The 18,738-nt window shown below is 35.2% G+C and overlaps 1 protein-coding gene across 17 annotated transcripts in view; it reads right to left on the bottom strand.

The window, feature by feature from the left end:
• The window catches only part of LOC110184297 (potassium voltage-gated channel protein Shaker), a 128,313-nt gene that overhangs the window by 44,815 nt on the left and 64,760 nt on the right, over positions 1-18,738 (bottom strand). For 6 of the 17 annotated variants that reach the window (XR_015272562.1, XM_086836776.1, XM_086836763.1 and 3 more), the window contains exon 2: positions 4,803-5,199. The exons of the other annotated variants lie outside the window; for them this stretch is intronic. Coding sequence is in view for 5 of the 6 variants with exons in the window: in XM_086836776.1 (XP_086692902.1) it covers positions 4,803-4,984 (182 nt within the window). In the remaining variant the exon portion in view is untranslated. The remainder of the gene's footprint in view (positions 1-4,802; positions 5,200-18,738) is intronic. 17 annotated transcript variants of the gene reach the window in all.

Consider the following 18,738-nt stretch of genomic DNA (forward strand, 5'->3'; position numbering starts at 1 on the left):
GTTGCCAATGCCGATGGTTTTTTGGCGGGAAGAACTGGCGACATTTTGCCTGTCGTCAGTCTGTCTGCGGCTCTTTGAATCCGACAGACAGTTGGCAACAGCAACTGGAACTGTAACTGTAACTGCAACTGCCACTGCAACTGCAACTGTATCCGTATCTGTATCTGTATCTGTATCTGTATCTATATCTGTATCTATATATGTATCTGTAACTTAAGTTGTATCTGTATCTGCAGCTGTACTGTAGTTGTATCTGTAAGCTATGTGCCAGTGTAACTACAAACAGAAATCGGCCAACGGACGACTCCGATTCTTGGCCAGAACGAGCTAGACTTGCAGCATTTGTCAACGTCATTAGTTGCACATCGAGCACAAGGCGAAAAGAAAGGGAAATACGACTCTTACACTGTGAAAAATAAATGAGTTTGCATACTTTAAACGGATTTTTAGGTCCAAGAAGATACAAAACAGAGAATGATAGATAGTTAGATAGAAGAATAGAGACATGGTTGGAGAGATTGATTATTAGAAAGATTGAAAGATACATCGATAGACAGATACTGGGATAAATATATTGATAGAAGGATAAATAGTTATAGATATAAATAAAAAGATGGATAGATTGAGAGTTGGATAGGTGCATGGAGAGATATAAGGTGCAATAGATAAATAAATAGAGTTATAGATAGATACATAGGTTGATAGATAAAATAATGGATATATAGATACATAGATTGATATGTGAATATTTCTTTAGATAGATAAACAACTATGTAAAGTGCTAGATATATGGATATAAGAAGAGATAGATATATAGCTAATTCAATAGACGGATCGATATATAGATACATATACAGATAGATAGATAAAAAGGCAGATCGATGAATTGATAGATAAAACAGGAAAGAGAATTAACTTCAAAAAGCCGAAGCTTATATATCCTTTCAGTTTGCAATTCATATATTGGATGGAATAGGAAATCGATTATAACTAAGCTTAAAAATTCAATATCTTTGAATCAATATTTATCAATATTTTTAAATGACAATTTGTCCCACTAAGCAAAGTTTAAAAAGTTCATAACTAAGCCAAAAATGCATTAATTTCAATTTGGAAACTTTCCTATGTGAGTTTTAATTAGGTCAATAAATCTGCATACTCAATTTAAAGTTTACAAAAATTTGAAATTTTGAATCTCCTGTTGATACTGATCAAGAATATATATAATTTATAGGGTCGGAAATGACTCCTTCACTAAGTTTGAAGCTTTTGAGTAAAATAATAATACCCTAAAAGGGTATAAAAAGATAGATAAAAAGATTTACAGATTTACAGCTTTAAAGCAATTTAAAACTTTTATACCGGGGAAAAAATATTGAATACTAAACAAAGCTATAAATATCTCAAATATATCTTATTTACTTGTTAAAATATAATAAACTTGTTAATATGAATTTATACAAAATATTTCTTTTCAGCTCTCTAACCTTTAAGTAAATTTAAATAAAAGTTATTAGGCATTCAATTCAGCATTAAGTTCCTTAATAAATAGCTTTCTTTTTATATAATTAAAGAAATATTAAATTCCCTTTTAATTCTTCAAGATTAAAATAAATTCTTAAGCTACTTTTTGGTTAACAATATAAAATTCGTTTCATCATTTAACAAGTAAAAAACTTAATTGTGAAAATTGCCTCGGTTACCACATTTCATTCTCAACATTTATTTATTTCCTTTCGTTCTTTTTTTCTTTCTTTTGGAGAGTGACAATTATGTGAGTTTGAAGCGCGCGGGAAATGAATTTAATTTTGCAGTTTTTCCTTGCCTTGTCGCGACATTGTGTCTGGGGCGGCAACTGCCACGCCTGCCACGCCCCCTCAAGGCCTAACAACTTTTTCGCCGGAATAAACAAAAGAAGAAAAAAATATACGCCATGGAGGGGGGAGAAAAGAAAATGGAGCCAAAAGCGAGGATCCACTGACACTAATGCAACAAAAATTGAAGCAGATGCAAATGGAAATGTCCTTGAGGCACATGCACACAGAGAGTGCTACTATGTGTGTGTATACACACCACACACACATATGTATAGATGCTTAACCCAAAGGCACATCAGCCACATTGTACTTGTGTGTTACTGCTGCCACTCCTGACCCTTTTTTTTTACTCCCAATCCCCTCGATTCTTTTATGGCCGCCAGAGTTTTGCGAGTTGCAATTTTTATTTTCGTATATTTTTTTTTTGGCAACTGCTGCAGCATGTGACGTCACACACACACACACACACACACACACACACACACACACACACACACAGGAACACACACCCGACAGTCACATAAAGAAAATGGAGTTTTTTTCGGTTCGTCTGAGTTTGTGGGAGGAGGGAGAGAAATGTGTAAATTGCTGCTGCATTTTGGGCATGTTTAATGTAATTACCAAAAGGCTTTCAGTGCACACACACACACACACACACACACACACACACACACACACACATTGAAAGCTCACATCAAAGTCACATGTGCAGTAGTTTTACCCCCCTCTTAACCCCCCTCGGATGCCCCAAACAGCCATTTGGCATTCAGCCAAAAATATCATTCTATAAAATACGAGTTTAAGCGCCAGCACACAAAAGTCCAATAAGAAACTTCAACCAAAAGCAACAAAAAAATAGAAAATACAACAACAAAAAATACAAGAAATAAAAGAAAATTACAAAAAATAAAGAGGCAAAAAAAACTTGGTAAAAAAATTTAAGAAATCAAGGAAAAACAAAAAGAAAATTGCCCTGAAAAATGGGAAAAAAAAGGGTACTTTTTTTTTTTCAGTGGCTCCCACGACCTTTCTTTTTCTCAGCAAAGAAGTTTTTCCGGGGGTTTTCTTTGTTGTTTTTTTTTTTACTGTAAAGGTTGCCTTTGGAGGCTGTTTTTCGAGGTAGGAGTAAAATTGTTACTGGGTTGACAGGCTGCCTGCCTGGCGCTCTGCAAAACAAAATAACATTTTGGCTTTCACTTTTCCTTTTCTTTTTTTTTTGATTTCTCCAGTTGCTATTTTTCTAGCTTGAGCCTTCAGTTTTTTCCCTCTAGTATTTATTTTTCTTGCTTACTGCTCAATGCCTCTTTCTTTTTTGTTTTTCTTCAATTGCACAAATGCAGAAAGATACAGAGAGATATAACTTTAAATACTGCTAGAAAATCGCTGAGCGAAAAATTCAACTCATGTACTTGAAAGATAAATCAAATTTCTATAACTCATTTTACAGATAAATAATAAATGAGAGCTGCTTGAGAAATACAAAAGACAAGATCCAATTGAACACTTAATATATTGGCAATTTCTTTTACTAAAGATTTCTTTTATTAGCAAATTTCCACCTGAATTGAGCGATTAAAAAGTAGTTTCCAGTCAGGAAGGAAGTTAAGAAAGAAATATATATATATAAATATATATAAATATGCTTCAGGCAATTTGTACACGGAACAGAAAAATATCTGGAGAATCTAAGGGGAAGTAATGGCTTAATAATAGCTTAAATATGGGTAATTATACTCTTTGCAAAATATATAGATATGTTATCGATATTAACAGATTTAATTATATTCCTTTAATCGATATTTATGCCGAATTAAGAGATTTTTTTGCAATTTTGCAATATTATTCCTTCCAATGCCTAATTATTATATTCAACTTTGTTTCGTTAATGTTTTAATAAAGCAAAAATCGATTTCTTTAAAAAACTTCAAAAACTTTTTAAAATTTCGTTTCAGAAAAAAGCCACCTGCAGCTAGGAAATTAGTAATTTTAAAATTCAAAAATTATTTTATGGTTCTTTATTTATTTATCTTTAGCTAGAAAAATCTGTATAAAATTCAATGATTTTATACTGTATTCGAAGTATAATTACTTTCTCCATGTTTATTTCATGCTCTTAACTATTTAATCGAAACCTAAACCTTTTAATATCGATAATACTTCGATAAATTTTAACTTCGATACACATTTTCCTAGAATATGCTTGTTTAATAATATGTATATAAGGAAACCTATTGTTTTCCTCAGTGAACACACACAAGCTTATGTTTCGCTTGGTCCTACGTCCTTCTGTTTTCTACTCCTTATTCTGTTTTTTTTTAGCTGCCATTTTTTGTTACACTTTTTTCTTCTTTACTTTTTACCCTTTTTTACCCCTCTCTGCTCCCCTGACTTGCTGTCAAGTGCAACACGAAATGCTCAGCTTGGCTCAACTCAACTCAACTCAAAGTTCTCCTTGTGCTTCGTTCTTGATTTAGTTTACTTTAGTCACGTTTATTGCGCTTTTAGGACAGATATCTTCACTCCTTGCCACGCCCCTTATCCTTTTTACCCCCCCTTTTTTCCCGAAAGTGACGGAGTTCCGAGAGGGTGTTCTTTGAGTAGTGTTTACCAGGTGGTGTTGTTTTGCAGATCTATGCCAGCTGTAGGATAAACGAGTCCTTTAAACCACACACAGGGAAGCTGGTATAGGTTTTATTTATTTATTTTATTATTTCCCATTTGGATAAGCACAGGGAAAGGGGCTGAGAAACGATGAAGCCATCATTACTGCGGCGGAATAAACTAGTTTTTGAGGAAAGGTTATATTTGTTGGGTTTGAAATCTATTTAGGGGATTATTTCATATAAAATATAAGGAAAACTGGTTTAGAATTGAGCTATAAGAAGTATGTACTTAAATCCTTGATTATTCGAGCAGGAAATACTAGTATATATAATATATATTTTCATAAATAGAGGTAGGTCTTAGGTCTTAGGTTTTTCATACCCATATCCATCGAGCGAGTTGCGTTGAAGCTGCTGTTCGCGCAACTGCAACTTCCGCTCGGCGATCTTCTTCTGCTCCTCCTTCTGCTCGAGCTGCTCCTTTTGGTGCTGCTGCTGCTGTTGCTGCTTCTTCCGGTGCTGGCGGTCCTCCCCGAGGCCATATAGGCCGGCAACGGCGGCCATGAGCACCTGCCGCGGGAGCCTTGGAGCTCACGCAATGGATTCACTTGGATTCACTGGGGGATTTGCTAGTCACTGGTTGTGTCATGGATCGATTTTAGCTGTGGCCGCGACTGCCATTCGCTCATTTTCACTTTCATTTTCATTTTTTCTATTTATTTATTTATTTTCCTTATTTTATTTCGGGTAATTTTTGCGGCAAATTCACTTGAACATGGCTAAAGGGAGGGGTTGTTATCGATATGGTTATCGCTTGAAATGGATCGTTTTATCGGTTCTCTCATAATACCTTCGATAGTTCTATAACTTTAACTCAAACTTTGTATTCCGATTGATTTCCTATTCATTTAATATCGATAAGTGGCCTTAAAATGACTATCGATAGTCAAAAGAATATATAACTTGTATTGGGAGTTAATTAAGGTTTTCACGTTTATTTTAAAATAATTTTAATTAATTAAATATGTTCAGTATCTATGACCAGTAACTATCTTTGATCAGTAGATAACTATGAGCAGTAATTAACTCTAAACACCAAGAAACTATGATCAGAAGTAACTCTGATCAGTAAGTATCAATGAACATTAAGTAACTATGATCAGTTAATAAATATGATCAGTAATTAACTCTGAACAGTATGTATCTATGACCAGTAAGTATGTATGTATGATCAGTAGTTACTAACTTTGAACACTAGTAAACAATGACTTGCAACTTTTGTAACACAACACATATCTGAGACCTGCCTGGTAGAAGGGATGTTAGAACTAGCTGGGAATCATATGTACAGATGTGCGAGATTTGTTTTGGAACAAATTTAAGCTATTTCAATGAAACTATGGGGTTCTTCTTCTACCTAATTTTACTAGTATATAAGACGAAGCATGGCGAATCGGTGGACTATATATATATATACATATATATATAAAGCTGCCATAGGAACGATAGGGAAATTCTCACAAAAAAATTATAGCTTTCTCAGTTTTCAACAGATTTTCATCAAATTTGATATGTATTTACAATATATTATTCTAGAATTTTGTGTACAATTTTATGAAAATCGGACTACTATATCATATAGCTGCCATACAAATGAAGGTTAAAAACAAAATACGTATTGCTTGCTCATCACTAATCCTACCAGCCAACTTCCGGTTACCGGTTATTTTACCGATTACCGATTAACGATTACCGATTTCCAGCAAAATCAATTAGCCAGCACCCTTGCCCAGAGTCTTGTGCAACCATTGCGTAATGCCAACCATAATTGCAACGCCGTTCGCTCGTTCTCCTTGCCTCAAAAGCCACAATTTTGCTAGAAAGGCAAACAAAGACCCGCAACCACAACCCGATGGAAAGTGAATCACATCAACTCAAATCGAATCGAATCGAATTGAAACGAATCGAATCGAATCGCATTGAATCGAAATCAACTCTGGCGCCGCATGTGGCATGTGCCGCGGTGCCATGTGCCATGTGCCATGTGCCATGTGCCATGTGGCATGTCCTGTGCGCCATTATCTATTATCAAAATGGAATTCGGTTGGCTGCCACCTAATAACACACCACCACCACCTGTCTGCCTTAATAAATTATCCTTGATTTAAAGCGCAAAAAAAAACAACACACACAATGAGTAATTAATATTAATGCCACACATATTACAAATGGCCCTAATAAATTAGACAAGATTGTAAAACAAAAAGAAAAGCAGCAAAATAATGTGGTAAAGTATCTGCGGTAATTGATATTTATCCCAAGGATTCACCTCTCTCCTGCAATTATCACTTCTCCTCAAAAGGCAAAATGCCAAATTGCAGTTTTGTGGCTCAAGTGGCAAGCATTTAATAAGCCAAGTTAAAAGCCAAACGGTTCGTGGCGGGGGAAAGGGTGGTAAGGGGCTTGGGTTAAATCAGCTTGGAAATTGCTTCCGTGTTGAAATTGAGTTAACAATGCTTGGCTCAGGTGGCAAGAGTGAGACAGAGTGAGACAGAGAGAGCGAGTGAGAGAGAGAGAGAGAGCTTATTGATTTATGCGCCCCTCACATCACGTATACGTAGGTACTCGCATCACGTATACGCCTCGTGTTGCCTAGTATTTACCATTTGGTTGCAGGTTGCAAACTAATCTCCTCCTCCTCCCCCTCCTCCCCCTCCTCCCATCTATGGGTGATATCTGGACGGTTTTGGTGGCCATTAAGTGACAGTTGGCCGGCTGCACAGGCACAGGCTTAAAATGCAATGCCAAACACTTGGCGTTGACGCTGACGTTCATGTAAGCGCATTAACTCATACAGCAAAATGCCGTCTTTTCGAAGGGTAGAGCGAGAGAGAGAGAGAGAGTGGGTGTGGAAGGGGTGCAAGGTCACGGTCAGAGTAAAGAGTACAGAGGGACAGAAAGAGGGGGGAGGAGAAATGGCCCTGTCCATTGGCCACTCAATTAAGACAAGCCAAAAGGTAGGGGGAAGAATTAGGTAGAGAGAGGGGAAAGGCAAGAAGATTGGCTTTCATAGGCCAGGTTTTTTAAGATTGGTAATAGTTTAAAGAGTATGTGATATTTTTTGTAGGAAAAGTTAAGTAACTGATTAAGAAAATGTTTAGAATAAGGTATTTATTTCATTCCCTTTAATTTTAATGTACTAATATCTAATAGAACTAAACATTTTCAATCACCTATCAGCTCATTCTATTTCAGATTAAATTCCCACAATAAAATACGATTTTAAAGATACATAATTATAAAGGTTTCAATTATTTATCACCTTTTTATATTTCACATTAAATTCCCTCAATTAAATGCGATTTTAAAGATAGATATATAGGTTTTTCAATCATCTATCAGCTATTTGTATTTAACATTTACTTTCTACGATTAAATACAATTAAAAAAATTTATTCATGGTTTTTCCATCACCTATCAGCTCTTTATATTTAACATTTAGTACCCACAATTAAATATGATTTTAAAGATACATCAATATAGGTTTTTCAATCATTTATCACCTCTTAGTATTTCACATTTAATTCCCACAATTTAAAAGATATGTATATATATATATAAATAGGTTTTTTCATCACCTTATATTTCACATTTAATTCCTTCAATTAAATACAATTTAAAAGATTTTTACATAGGTTTTTCAATTGCCCATCAGCTCATTCTATTTCACATTTAATTTCAAAAATTAAATACAAATTAAAAGAGATATATAAATAGGTTTTTCCACTACCTATCAGCTCTTTATATTTCAAATTTAATTCCCACATTTAAAAGCGATTTAACAGATATACATGTAGGTATTTTAATCATCTATCAACTCGTTATATTTAACATTTAAATCACACATTTACCCAAACTATTCCCTTCTATATTTTAAATTTAAGCATCTAAAGCTCATTGGCATTAAATTTAATATTATGGACGACAAAAGACAGTAACGATGACAATTATAATGTCTGATGGCTGGCCGCAATTGAGGTGGTTGGGGCTTTTATCCCTAACCGAAAAAACCCATTTAACTCATTATTAAATTAGAACCAACTAAATTAAATGAGAGAGAGAGAGAGAGGGGGAGGAAGAGGGAGAGAGGGAGGGCTAGCTAAATGCACACACTCGGTGTGCGCGTTGAAGCGCATACACACACACAAGGCTCCCCTCTCAAAAACCACACACTTTCACCTCTTTCCAGTCTCGAAACCTACTCCTGGCGCCACTCCATTTTCCTTTTGGCTTTAATTGAGTTCTGCGCTAATTTGAAAGCAATAAAACAAAGCCTGGAAAAGCTGGAAAAGGTGGAAAAGCGAGGGTATAAGAGTATATGCCCCGCTTAATGCGTATTTAATGCACATTTTCCAGCATTCTCAACTCGAGATGTGATTTTTGCGGACAACAGGTAACCCAGAAATGTCTTAAAAAATACCCCAAAAAATAATGACAAAATGGAAATTGAAACTAGCACAAGACACTAAAGCTTTCAAGTAATTAATTACAACAGTTTCCACAAATATGTGTATATTTCCCTTTTAAATAAATAACTTGAAATATGTACTAACGAAACATAATTAACCCTCTAAATCACAAATGTTATTTAATGGCTTTAAATGGAAAATACAAAATGCATTGAAAACCCAGTGATATAATGCTTGGCTTGACTCTGGAAAATACACAGAAATAAATAATTCAGACTAATGACAAGAATCTCTTTGGGGGCCACCTCCCCCGCACCACCCCCAAGTGCTTTCTCTCTCTCTCTCTATCTATCTCTCTCACTGGTGCTATATTTATGTGTACTATATAGTATATATAGTATATAGGATGGGGAACAAAAATGGCTTGGTTATCCCCCGGAATCCCCACGGTGCCATAAACATTTCGAAATGTCTCGCTTTCGCTCGGTTTATGCACAAATTATTGTTTTATGCACACACACACACACACACAAGACACACACACACACACAAGACACACACACACACAAGACACACACGGGGGAGATCGAAAAGTTGCCTTGTTTAATCTTCACTCTTGCGGTTCGAATTTTTTGGTTCGCTTTTGTCAGTTTGTCATCCACTTGGAGCCGAGCGGCTCAATCTGGTTGATTGATTGACTGACTGACTGATTGAAAAGCCAGAAAGTGCCAGTGCATTGTGAAAGGTTTGCTTTTGGTTTTTGGGAAATGTCTCAAAGGAGACTTTGTAGAGTGTTATTTTTATATAAAGAACTTTTGGAAAGGTTTAAATATGACCTCGATTTGTGCTCTTAAAATTCTCAGCTAAATGGCTAAATATTTGGGGTTTTAAGTTAATGGAAAAGCGGATTAAAAGTAAGATATGACAATTTTTGTTAACTTAGTTTAGTATAAATTATAATACATTTATTTTTGATATTTTTAACATTGGTCTAAAATAGGTTTTAAATCATTATTACCAAGTAAAAGGGTTAAGAGTTTCTTATTTAAAAGATTTCATTAATGGAAGCCTTTCCAAAAACGATATTCAAATATTTTTCAATTGATTTATGTTTATAAAAACATTAAAACCTAGCATAATATTATTTAATGCATATATATATTTTGGAAAATTTACTGAATTTCCTAGCAACTTGTAATTTCATTTGATTTTCTTTCACGAAAACATTGCAGGCTGGCAAATAAATATTTTAAAGCATACTTTTCAGGGACCATTCTCAACTTTATCAATTTGCAAAACATTTTCCAAAATAATATCGATATTTATCGATGCACAAACGAGGTTTGCTTACAAAAATATCGAAATAAATGTTTTAAGACAGACTTTTTAGCTGCCAAAGATATATAATTCATTTCCCAGAAATGCTTTAAATTGCTAATATCAATATTTATTGACTTGCAATTAATCCCTTGCAAAAATCCCTATTTCTTTCTGTGTGAAGATCTCCTACATTCTCTCATGTGTGTGTAAGTAGCGAGAAGTGTAGCGGGTTTTCCGTGTGGCAAATGCAGGGCCAACTTGCCCCGGAGGCTGGTAAATTTTAGCAGAAGGGCTAAAAATCATTTGCATTGTCGCCATCCTGGCCTGGCCGCGGCCAAAGCTAAACGAAAAGCATTTACCAAAGGCAAATACAAAATTTATCGATTACTAAATGACAGCGGAACTGCCAATGCGATGAAGGGTCGACTAAAGGATCTGCGGGGAGAGGGGAAACCAGGATCGAGGGTGTGTGTGTGTGTGTGTGTGTGTGTGTGTGTGTGTCGGGGAAGGAGGAAGGATTCGGTCGCTTGAACGCGAACAACAAATTGGAAATGACAGACAAGCGCCGACAAATATCAGAGCTGACATTCCTAGAAACTTGGAAAGGAATGGATAAAAAAAAAAACAAAAAAGGTGAGCTACCTGGTGAGGGTATGAGAGGTGTGCGGTGTTCGGGGGTGTTTGGGGGTGTTTGGGGGTGTGCGTGCGTGCTTGGTCATTCCCCCCGGAGGAACCTGAATGCTCTACCTTTCATTCCCTCCCCAAAAACCAAACAGCCCCTATCATTTGGTGGGCAAACAAGGAACCGCAGTGGAGAAATTAATGCTTTTGACGGGTGAAAATTTTCGCTCAACTTGTATACGCCCAGGTCATAGGTTTTAAGGTTCATAGGATCATAAGTTTATATGTTTATAGGTTAATAGTTATATATATTAAAATGTTTAAAGGTTCATAGGTTCATAAACTCATTAGTTCAAAGATTCATAGATCCATAGTTACATAGATTCATAGAATCATAGAATCATAGAATCATAGAATCATAGAATCATAGAATCATAGAATCATAGATTCATAGAATCATAGATTCATAGAATCATAGATTCATAGAATCATAGATTCATAGATTCATAGATTCATAGTAACATAGATTCATAGGTTCATAGATTCATAGATTCATAGATTCATAGAATCATAGAATCATAGAATCATAGAATCATAGAATCATAGAATCATAGAATCATAGAATCATAGAATCATAGAATCATAGAATCATAGAATCATAGAATCATAGAATCATAGAATCATAGAATCATAGAATCATAGATTGATAGACTCATAGATTCATAGATCCATAGTTACACAGATCCATAGTTACATAGATTCATAGGTTCATAGATTCATAGATTCATAGATTCATAGATTCATAGATTCATAGATTCATAGATTCATAGATTCATAGATTCATAGATTCATAGATTCATAGATTCATAGATTCATAGATTCATAGATTCATAGATTCATAGATTCATAGATTCATAGATTCATAGATTCATAGATTCATAGATTCATAGATTCATAGATTCATAGATTCATAGATTCATAGATTCATAGATTCATAGATTCATAGATTCATAGATTCATAGATTCATAGATTCATAGATTCATAGATTCACAGATTCATAGATTCATAGATTCATAGATTCATAGATTCACAGATTCATAGATTCATAAATTCATTATATGAGAATGCAAACAATCTAAAACAAATAGAAGTCATTCTTTAATAAATTAAGCATTGATTTCGCCTACATTTAATTAATTTAAAAATTGATAAAAACCATTGGCTTTAAGTAGTCCTTTTGGCTTAATGAAAATATACATTTACTAGCTGCCTGTCGATACAATAAACGTAATTTATATACACACAAAACTCTGCGAGAGAGAGAGAGACAGGGACCTTTTGTGGAAATATCCTTACAATTTTAATTGAAATTCTTTATGCAAATTTTTCCTTATGCAAGCATTGCAATTGCAAAACACATATATATAAATTTTTTTCAACATTCAATTTTTCCCCATTTATTTTTGCCAGAATCTAAATAAATATGTGTGTTTTGTGTGTGTGTTTGGCCTGGTCAAACATATATATGGCATGGCAAAATGTGTAAACAAACGAAAAATAGATTTTTATTTCAATTTTCCATTCGTTTTGCCTTTTGTTTTTTGTTTTTCCCAATTTTTAGCCATTTCTGGGCATTTTGTGTGCTGTGTGCGGTTAATAAATTCAGTTTTTAGTGCGAATTAAAATTGAAATTCTTCACTTGAACGCACACAACAACGTGGTCATATTTTGTGGGTGTCGTTTTTCCCCCTTACAGTCGTTTTCCCCTCTTACAGTTTTCCCCCCACACTGACCCGACCAAAGCATAATCCTCGAGAAAAGCCGCACAAGCAACCAAGAGCCACCAAGAGCATTATCAGCTAATTTTACACTCGTAACCTTTCGCTTAGTTGGGGGGCGAGGCCTTGAAATTCATAAAAAAAATTGCAAAGGTTGACAAAGTCCGGCCCTTTTCTCCCTTTCGTTTAACACCCAAGCTTACTTGGCTCTTTTAAGGACCCGAGGACACACAGGACACAGCACACAGCGCACACAGGACATACATAGTTGGTAGGAAAAAAGTTGGACATGAAAATTCCTTTTGGTGTTGGGACTTTCATCACCTTCTTGACCGCTGTTTTACAATTAATTTACGATAATTTCGATTTAAGTGTGGCAAACAGAAATTCCTGGGAAACTCTTCCCCGCCCTTCTGCTTTCCTCTAGCAAGTGATTTTTCCATTTCCTTTGCTCATTTCCCACAACATTTGTCTGTGTGTGTGTTATTTTTGTCCTGCTAATACCATTAAAACTTTTTTGTCTAACATAACCAAAGCCCCAACACACACACAGACATGAGAATGAGAATGGAAATGGGAAGGAGTGTGGCAATGGCAGGAGCAGCAAGGACTTGACTCAACTCAACTCGACTCGACTCGACTGGGGCCTGCCAGTCAGGATATAGTGGAACAATTAAGTCTGGAGCCAGGGGAGAACTGTCTAGCGGCTATGGCTATACCTTGTACAACAAAGGAAAAAGGTAAATTCCAAGAGATAGTGAAGTAAAAGTAAAGAGAAAGTTACAGGATATTGCAGGATATTACAGTATCCTGCAAGATATTACAGGATATAACAGGATATTACAGAATATTACAGAATATTACAGGCTATTACATAATATTACAGAATATAACTGGATATTATAGTATATTATTTCTAAAATTAAAACTTGTCATTGAAAAATTAACAGCTACAGTTGTAGCTTAAAATATTTAAAAAATGGGAAATTTATCATTACTAAGCTAAAAATATTCGCTTTAAAGTTCATATTTATTGATATTTTTATTTGACAATTTTTTCGACTAAGCAAAGTTTGAAAATCTCATAACTCAGCCAAAAATGCAAAAATTTATTTTTCTATATGCCTAGAAAGATTCGCCTTTTGATGCTGATCAAGAATATATATGATTTATAGGGTCGGAAATGCCTCCTTCATAGCGTAACAAGCTTTTCACTGAAATTATAATACCCTTCTAATTAAAAATTGTCTTTTGTGATGATACCATTAATAGCATTCTTAAGAAATTATTTAAACAAGTTTTAGAAGGTCCTAAGATTTTTGTGGTAACAAATAATTCCCTAATATAAAAACTATTGGCAGAAATATCATTAAAAAAGTGAATAAAACCAAGCAATAATTTCTATTATAATATGATTGTTTCATATAATATAATTTTTCATATAATATATGGTTTTATATAATATACATTTTTATAAGATATAATTCTTTAATGATTCTTTTTTAAAATGAATATATTATATATGATTTATATGATTTGTTTTTAGCTCTTAAAGGCTTATACAATATATTTTGGGGGGAAAAAAAAACCCAGAAAATTGTTAACTAAATTCCGTCCGAAAGGACATTCCCTTCCAAAGACACCCTCTAACAGCGAACAGGAAGTGGCCAGAGGAAGAGGAACTAGTAACATTGTTGCTTGTTATTAACATTTATAGTTTTCGTGTCGAGTCCCTGTCTATGTGGCTCACTCTCTGTCTCTCTTTCTCTCTCTCTCTCCCCTCTCCCTCTCTCTTCCTCTGTAGCTTTTTCACCATTTTCCTAGCTCCCAACTCTTTACCGACCGGGGGAAAATTTGTAAACCGAGTCTTTTGGCCAGGATTCATTTTTGGACTCTCGGACGACACGTGACTTTCAAAAGTTGCAACAAAGTTTGAAGCAAGAAATAAAAAGTCAGAAAGGAAACGCGTTCCATTTAATGAACTTTCTACTTCCTCTGCTGACTTCCTCACTTCCTCTCTCTTTTACCCATATGCAAATCGATTGACAATACACACACACACACACACACACTGAAATTACATTGAGCTGCACTAAATTTAATTAGGCTAAGTGCAGCGTAAATCAATGGGAAATGCAGAAAGAGAGAGGAGAGAGCCAGGCTAAGAAGATAACCTTTACCACGGGCCTCGTTTTAATTAAGGGAACAAAAGTCCTTTTGGCTTTGGCTTTTGCATTTCTTTTCCTTCTCTGGCTTTCTTTCTGCTTTTTTTTTCTTATTATGTGTGTGTGTGTGTTTTGCTGCGTGTCTGTGTTTGTGTTGGCCAAGTTCTAATTCCTCCGCTGTGGTCGTATCGATTTTGCTAACCAAAAACCAAGCGGCAACACAAACATGCCACCAGGAGGAGCAACAACACAACACAACACAAAAAAGAATATAAATAAAGGAAGAAAAAAATAAAAAAAAGAGAAAGGTGAGCGTGCATTGCACCTGGACAAGAATCGGAGCTTAAGCTAATGCCATATAGACGAAAGCAACTGTATAGCAAATGTTTTATAGACCTCCGTCGTAAGAAGAGTGAGGCATTTTTATGCTAATTTTTTATTGCTCATTTTTACTGTTGCTTGTTGTGGGTTTCCCTCTGCTGATTCCATTTGAATTAATTTTATTTAATTTGTGATTGTTTCCCCCCCCCCCTCCCCCCCTCTCTACTGTTTATTTATTTACTTCAATGGAAAATCACTTGGAAAACCAAAGAGATCTTAGGAAATCAAATCCTTAAGGGTACCACATGGCGTATGGGTAAAAAAGTCACAACTTTGAATAACATCTTTCGCTTTTAGACAAAACTTTGCAATTAATTGCAGTTAGTTTTCAACGAAAACTTTTCATTTGCATATTTATTTAAGCTTTTCTGATGGCACAAGGATACCCCCATCGACTTTTGCTGCATAATTGAAATGCATCCAATGTCCTGGCATTTTCAAGGAGTTCTTTACTATTTTCTCTCTATTTTTTTGGGTAGCAACTTTGCTGGCCAAATGCTAATCGATTCCGAAATGCGATTCGAAATTCTATTTAAGCATTAATGGCATTTTCCTGGAGGGGCAAGGAGAGAGGGGCGCGGGGTTTCAACAAAAGGAAAATGCGACACAAAACGAGTAAGAAGAAAATCAAGCTGAAACGAGGGAAAACGAGGCAAAAATGTGCGTGCTTTCCAGCGCCTTGAGTCAGCTTTAGAGTTGCCTGTTGGGTTTTTAGCGATTTTCTGCATGATTTCGCAAAGAATTTTCACAACGAACGAGGGGGGGATGGGGAGCTGAGGGAGGGGAGTTGCGGAAAAGCCATTGGCTTGACAGGAATACCCTAAAAATCTATAGAAGAATTGAAATTGGAATATAAGTTGCAATAGGAGTTGAATATATAACTTTAAATATAACTTAAAATATAGAAAACCAACAAAAAGTCTCTTTTTCAGGGTGTATTTTATATTATATTTAGTTTTTAGAGTTCAAAAACAAGGCGTTTTTATTAGAATAAAAAAAGTTATACTTGAGCAAAATGTGTCTTTAAAAAACACTCAATTTTGTGTCTTTGAAATTAGAGTTTGTACTGGAAAATTATAATAAATATGGGAAATTTATTGGGGTTAAATTCGAGAGACTTCTAAATAATGTGTCTATAACAATACCCCAGACTTTGTATCTTTAAAATCATACTTTGTTCTTGAAAATCATGATAAATAGGAACAATTTATTAGCATACAATTTGGCAGACTTCTGGAAAATGTGACTTTGTACTTGAAAGTCATAGAAAATACTGAAATTTATAAGCATTAAATGAGAGAGAGTTTCGGAAAATGTGTCTTACAAAAACACTTTGAATTTAAAAATCATAATAAAATGGAACAATTTATAAGCATATAGTAAAAATAAATAAACACTATACTTTATGTCTTTAATATCCGATTTTTGTGCTTAAAAATCATAATAAATATATAGACACACATATACCCTTTAATATTTCTACACAAAAACTAGTTTCTTTATATCTTGTCTTAAATTTTAAATCTAACATATACCCATTAATAGTTCTAGAAACTAGTTGGTTAGAAATTTGTTTGTTTTCTTCAGCCCTTTAATTTAAAATCTAAAATATATACATATGTTTATATATATAAACATATATTCCCATAACAACTAACTTCTTTTTCCATCTTCTGTTCTTTAATTTAAAAATCTCTTTCTCTCTCTATATATATATATATATACAACTAAATCTGTAACTGTATAACTCTATGTATTTAATGCTCAAAACGTGAAAAGCATATAGAATTTTCGGCTTGTCGCTGGCATTTTCATCGGCCTGTTTATTGCCATTTTTATTCCTTTTCATTTTTCTCTCGCTCGTTTTGGGCTCTCGCACGGATTTTGGCTTTGGCTTTCACTTGAACCAGCAGCCAGGCAGCCTGGCAGGACCTTTTCCTTTTCCCCCCCTGTGCATTTTTTTTGCCCCAAAGCCAAACAGCAATTGTAACAATTTTTGTGCCGCTGCTGGCGGCATCCTTTGATGCCTTGTGGCCCGCTGTGAGCTGCTGTCTGGCAGGATAATGCGAACAAGTGGATGAAAATGTTTGACACGGAAAATGGAGCAAGGAGCAAGGAGCATGGAGCAACGGCAGGGATCCTTGCTTGCAGTCCTTGCTTACTTGTTTCTTGCTTCGCAGGCTCTTGTGTATGCCGTGCTGTGGCCTCCTGTCCTTCCTGCTACTTCCGTTTCCGCTGCAGCAGCAGCAGCAGCAGCTGCCCCTTGTTTTGTCCTTTTTTCGGGGCGCAAATTTGAAAATAATTTACAATGACGTCAGGCGGCGTCATATGTTTATATAACACTAGAAGCAACTCTTTTTTTGAGCTTTTTTTTCTTGTTTTTTTTTTTTTTGCAGAGCAAGCAGAATCCTTCCTTGGCCCACAGTGCGTATGCTTGACCTTCAAATTGGCTTCAAGCGGCCGCAGGATCAATAAATGCCTGCCCCGTTCTCTCTTTAGGTGCCTGTTTGTTATATTTCTGCTGCTTGTTGAGTCGTAAAAAGAATTACGAACAAAAAAAATACAAATAAAATGAAAATGGAAATGGTAAGGAAAAAAAAACAAAAAAAAAAAGAGTGAGAGCCAAGCGAAAACGGAAAAACCAAATAAAACTGTGAAAAGCCGGGGCCACAAAATTCACACAACAAAAAATACGAAAAAATACAAACATTTGAAGAGAAAGCCTACAAAAAAAAAAAGAAAAACCGAGAAGAGAAAGAGGAAAATTCAGAAGTGTGTGTGATATATTTGTTTGTGTTTGTTTCAAATTAAAATCACGCAGCGCACGTGCAATACACACACACACCTCAGCAGCATATATTAAAAGCCCCAAAAACTCGCCATCGCCGCAGTGCGTAACTTTCTCCATTCTATGTTATCCTGCCTGCTCCTTATATCCTTCCACCGCTCCCTTCCAGCTCCCTTCTAGCTCTCTTTTCCAGCTCCTAAACGATGGACCCAAACCCAGTTCCCCCCAGAAAATCCACTGGCAAGAGACTCCAATTCCGATTCCGATTCCGGCTTCAGGATCCCAGAGAATAATTTACAATATCTCCTGCATGTCCTGATACACTAAGAGAAAAGTTCAACCAGATTAAAGTGCCCAAAATATAGTAACCTTAAATTATATTCAATTCTAAAACAAAACATGGTAAAATCACAAAGAAAGCTCTAATGAGAGGCTTTGGAATAAGTTATGTTCTTTACCAAGAGATTGGATTTTCTAAAATAAATATCTATATATTTCTTTAGCTAGTTTTTCTCCCAGTGTCTCTGTGTGTAACCGCAAACATATGCGCCATAAATATATAGATATGCACACACACATATGTATATAACAGACATAACCAAGTTAGCAATTGGGCCAAAACTAAATGGCAAAAAGAACAGCAAGCAAAACGAAAGAGTTTTTAAAGGAAATTCAGTTTCAAAAATGCTTAAAAAGTGACTAGTTTTCATTCAATCAAATGGGATTCTTCAGTACTTTTTGCTGGTCTTCAGATTCTTCTCTGGAAGACTAGCTTAAGGCCTAAAACTCACTGAC

This window comes from Drosophila serrata, unplaced genomic scaffold (genome assembly GCF_035046125.1).
Source record: "Drosophila serrata isolate PLE 108 unplaced genomic scaffold, ASM3504612v1 contig_293, whole genome shotgun sequence".
Taxonomy (NCBI): Eukaryota; Metazoa; Arthropoda; class Insecta; order Diptera; family Drosophilidae; genus Drosophila; species Drosophila serrata.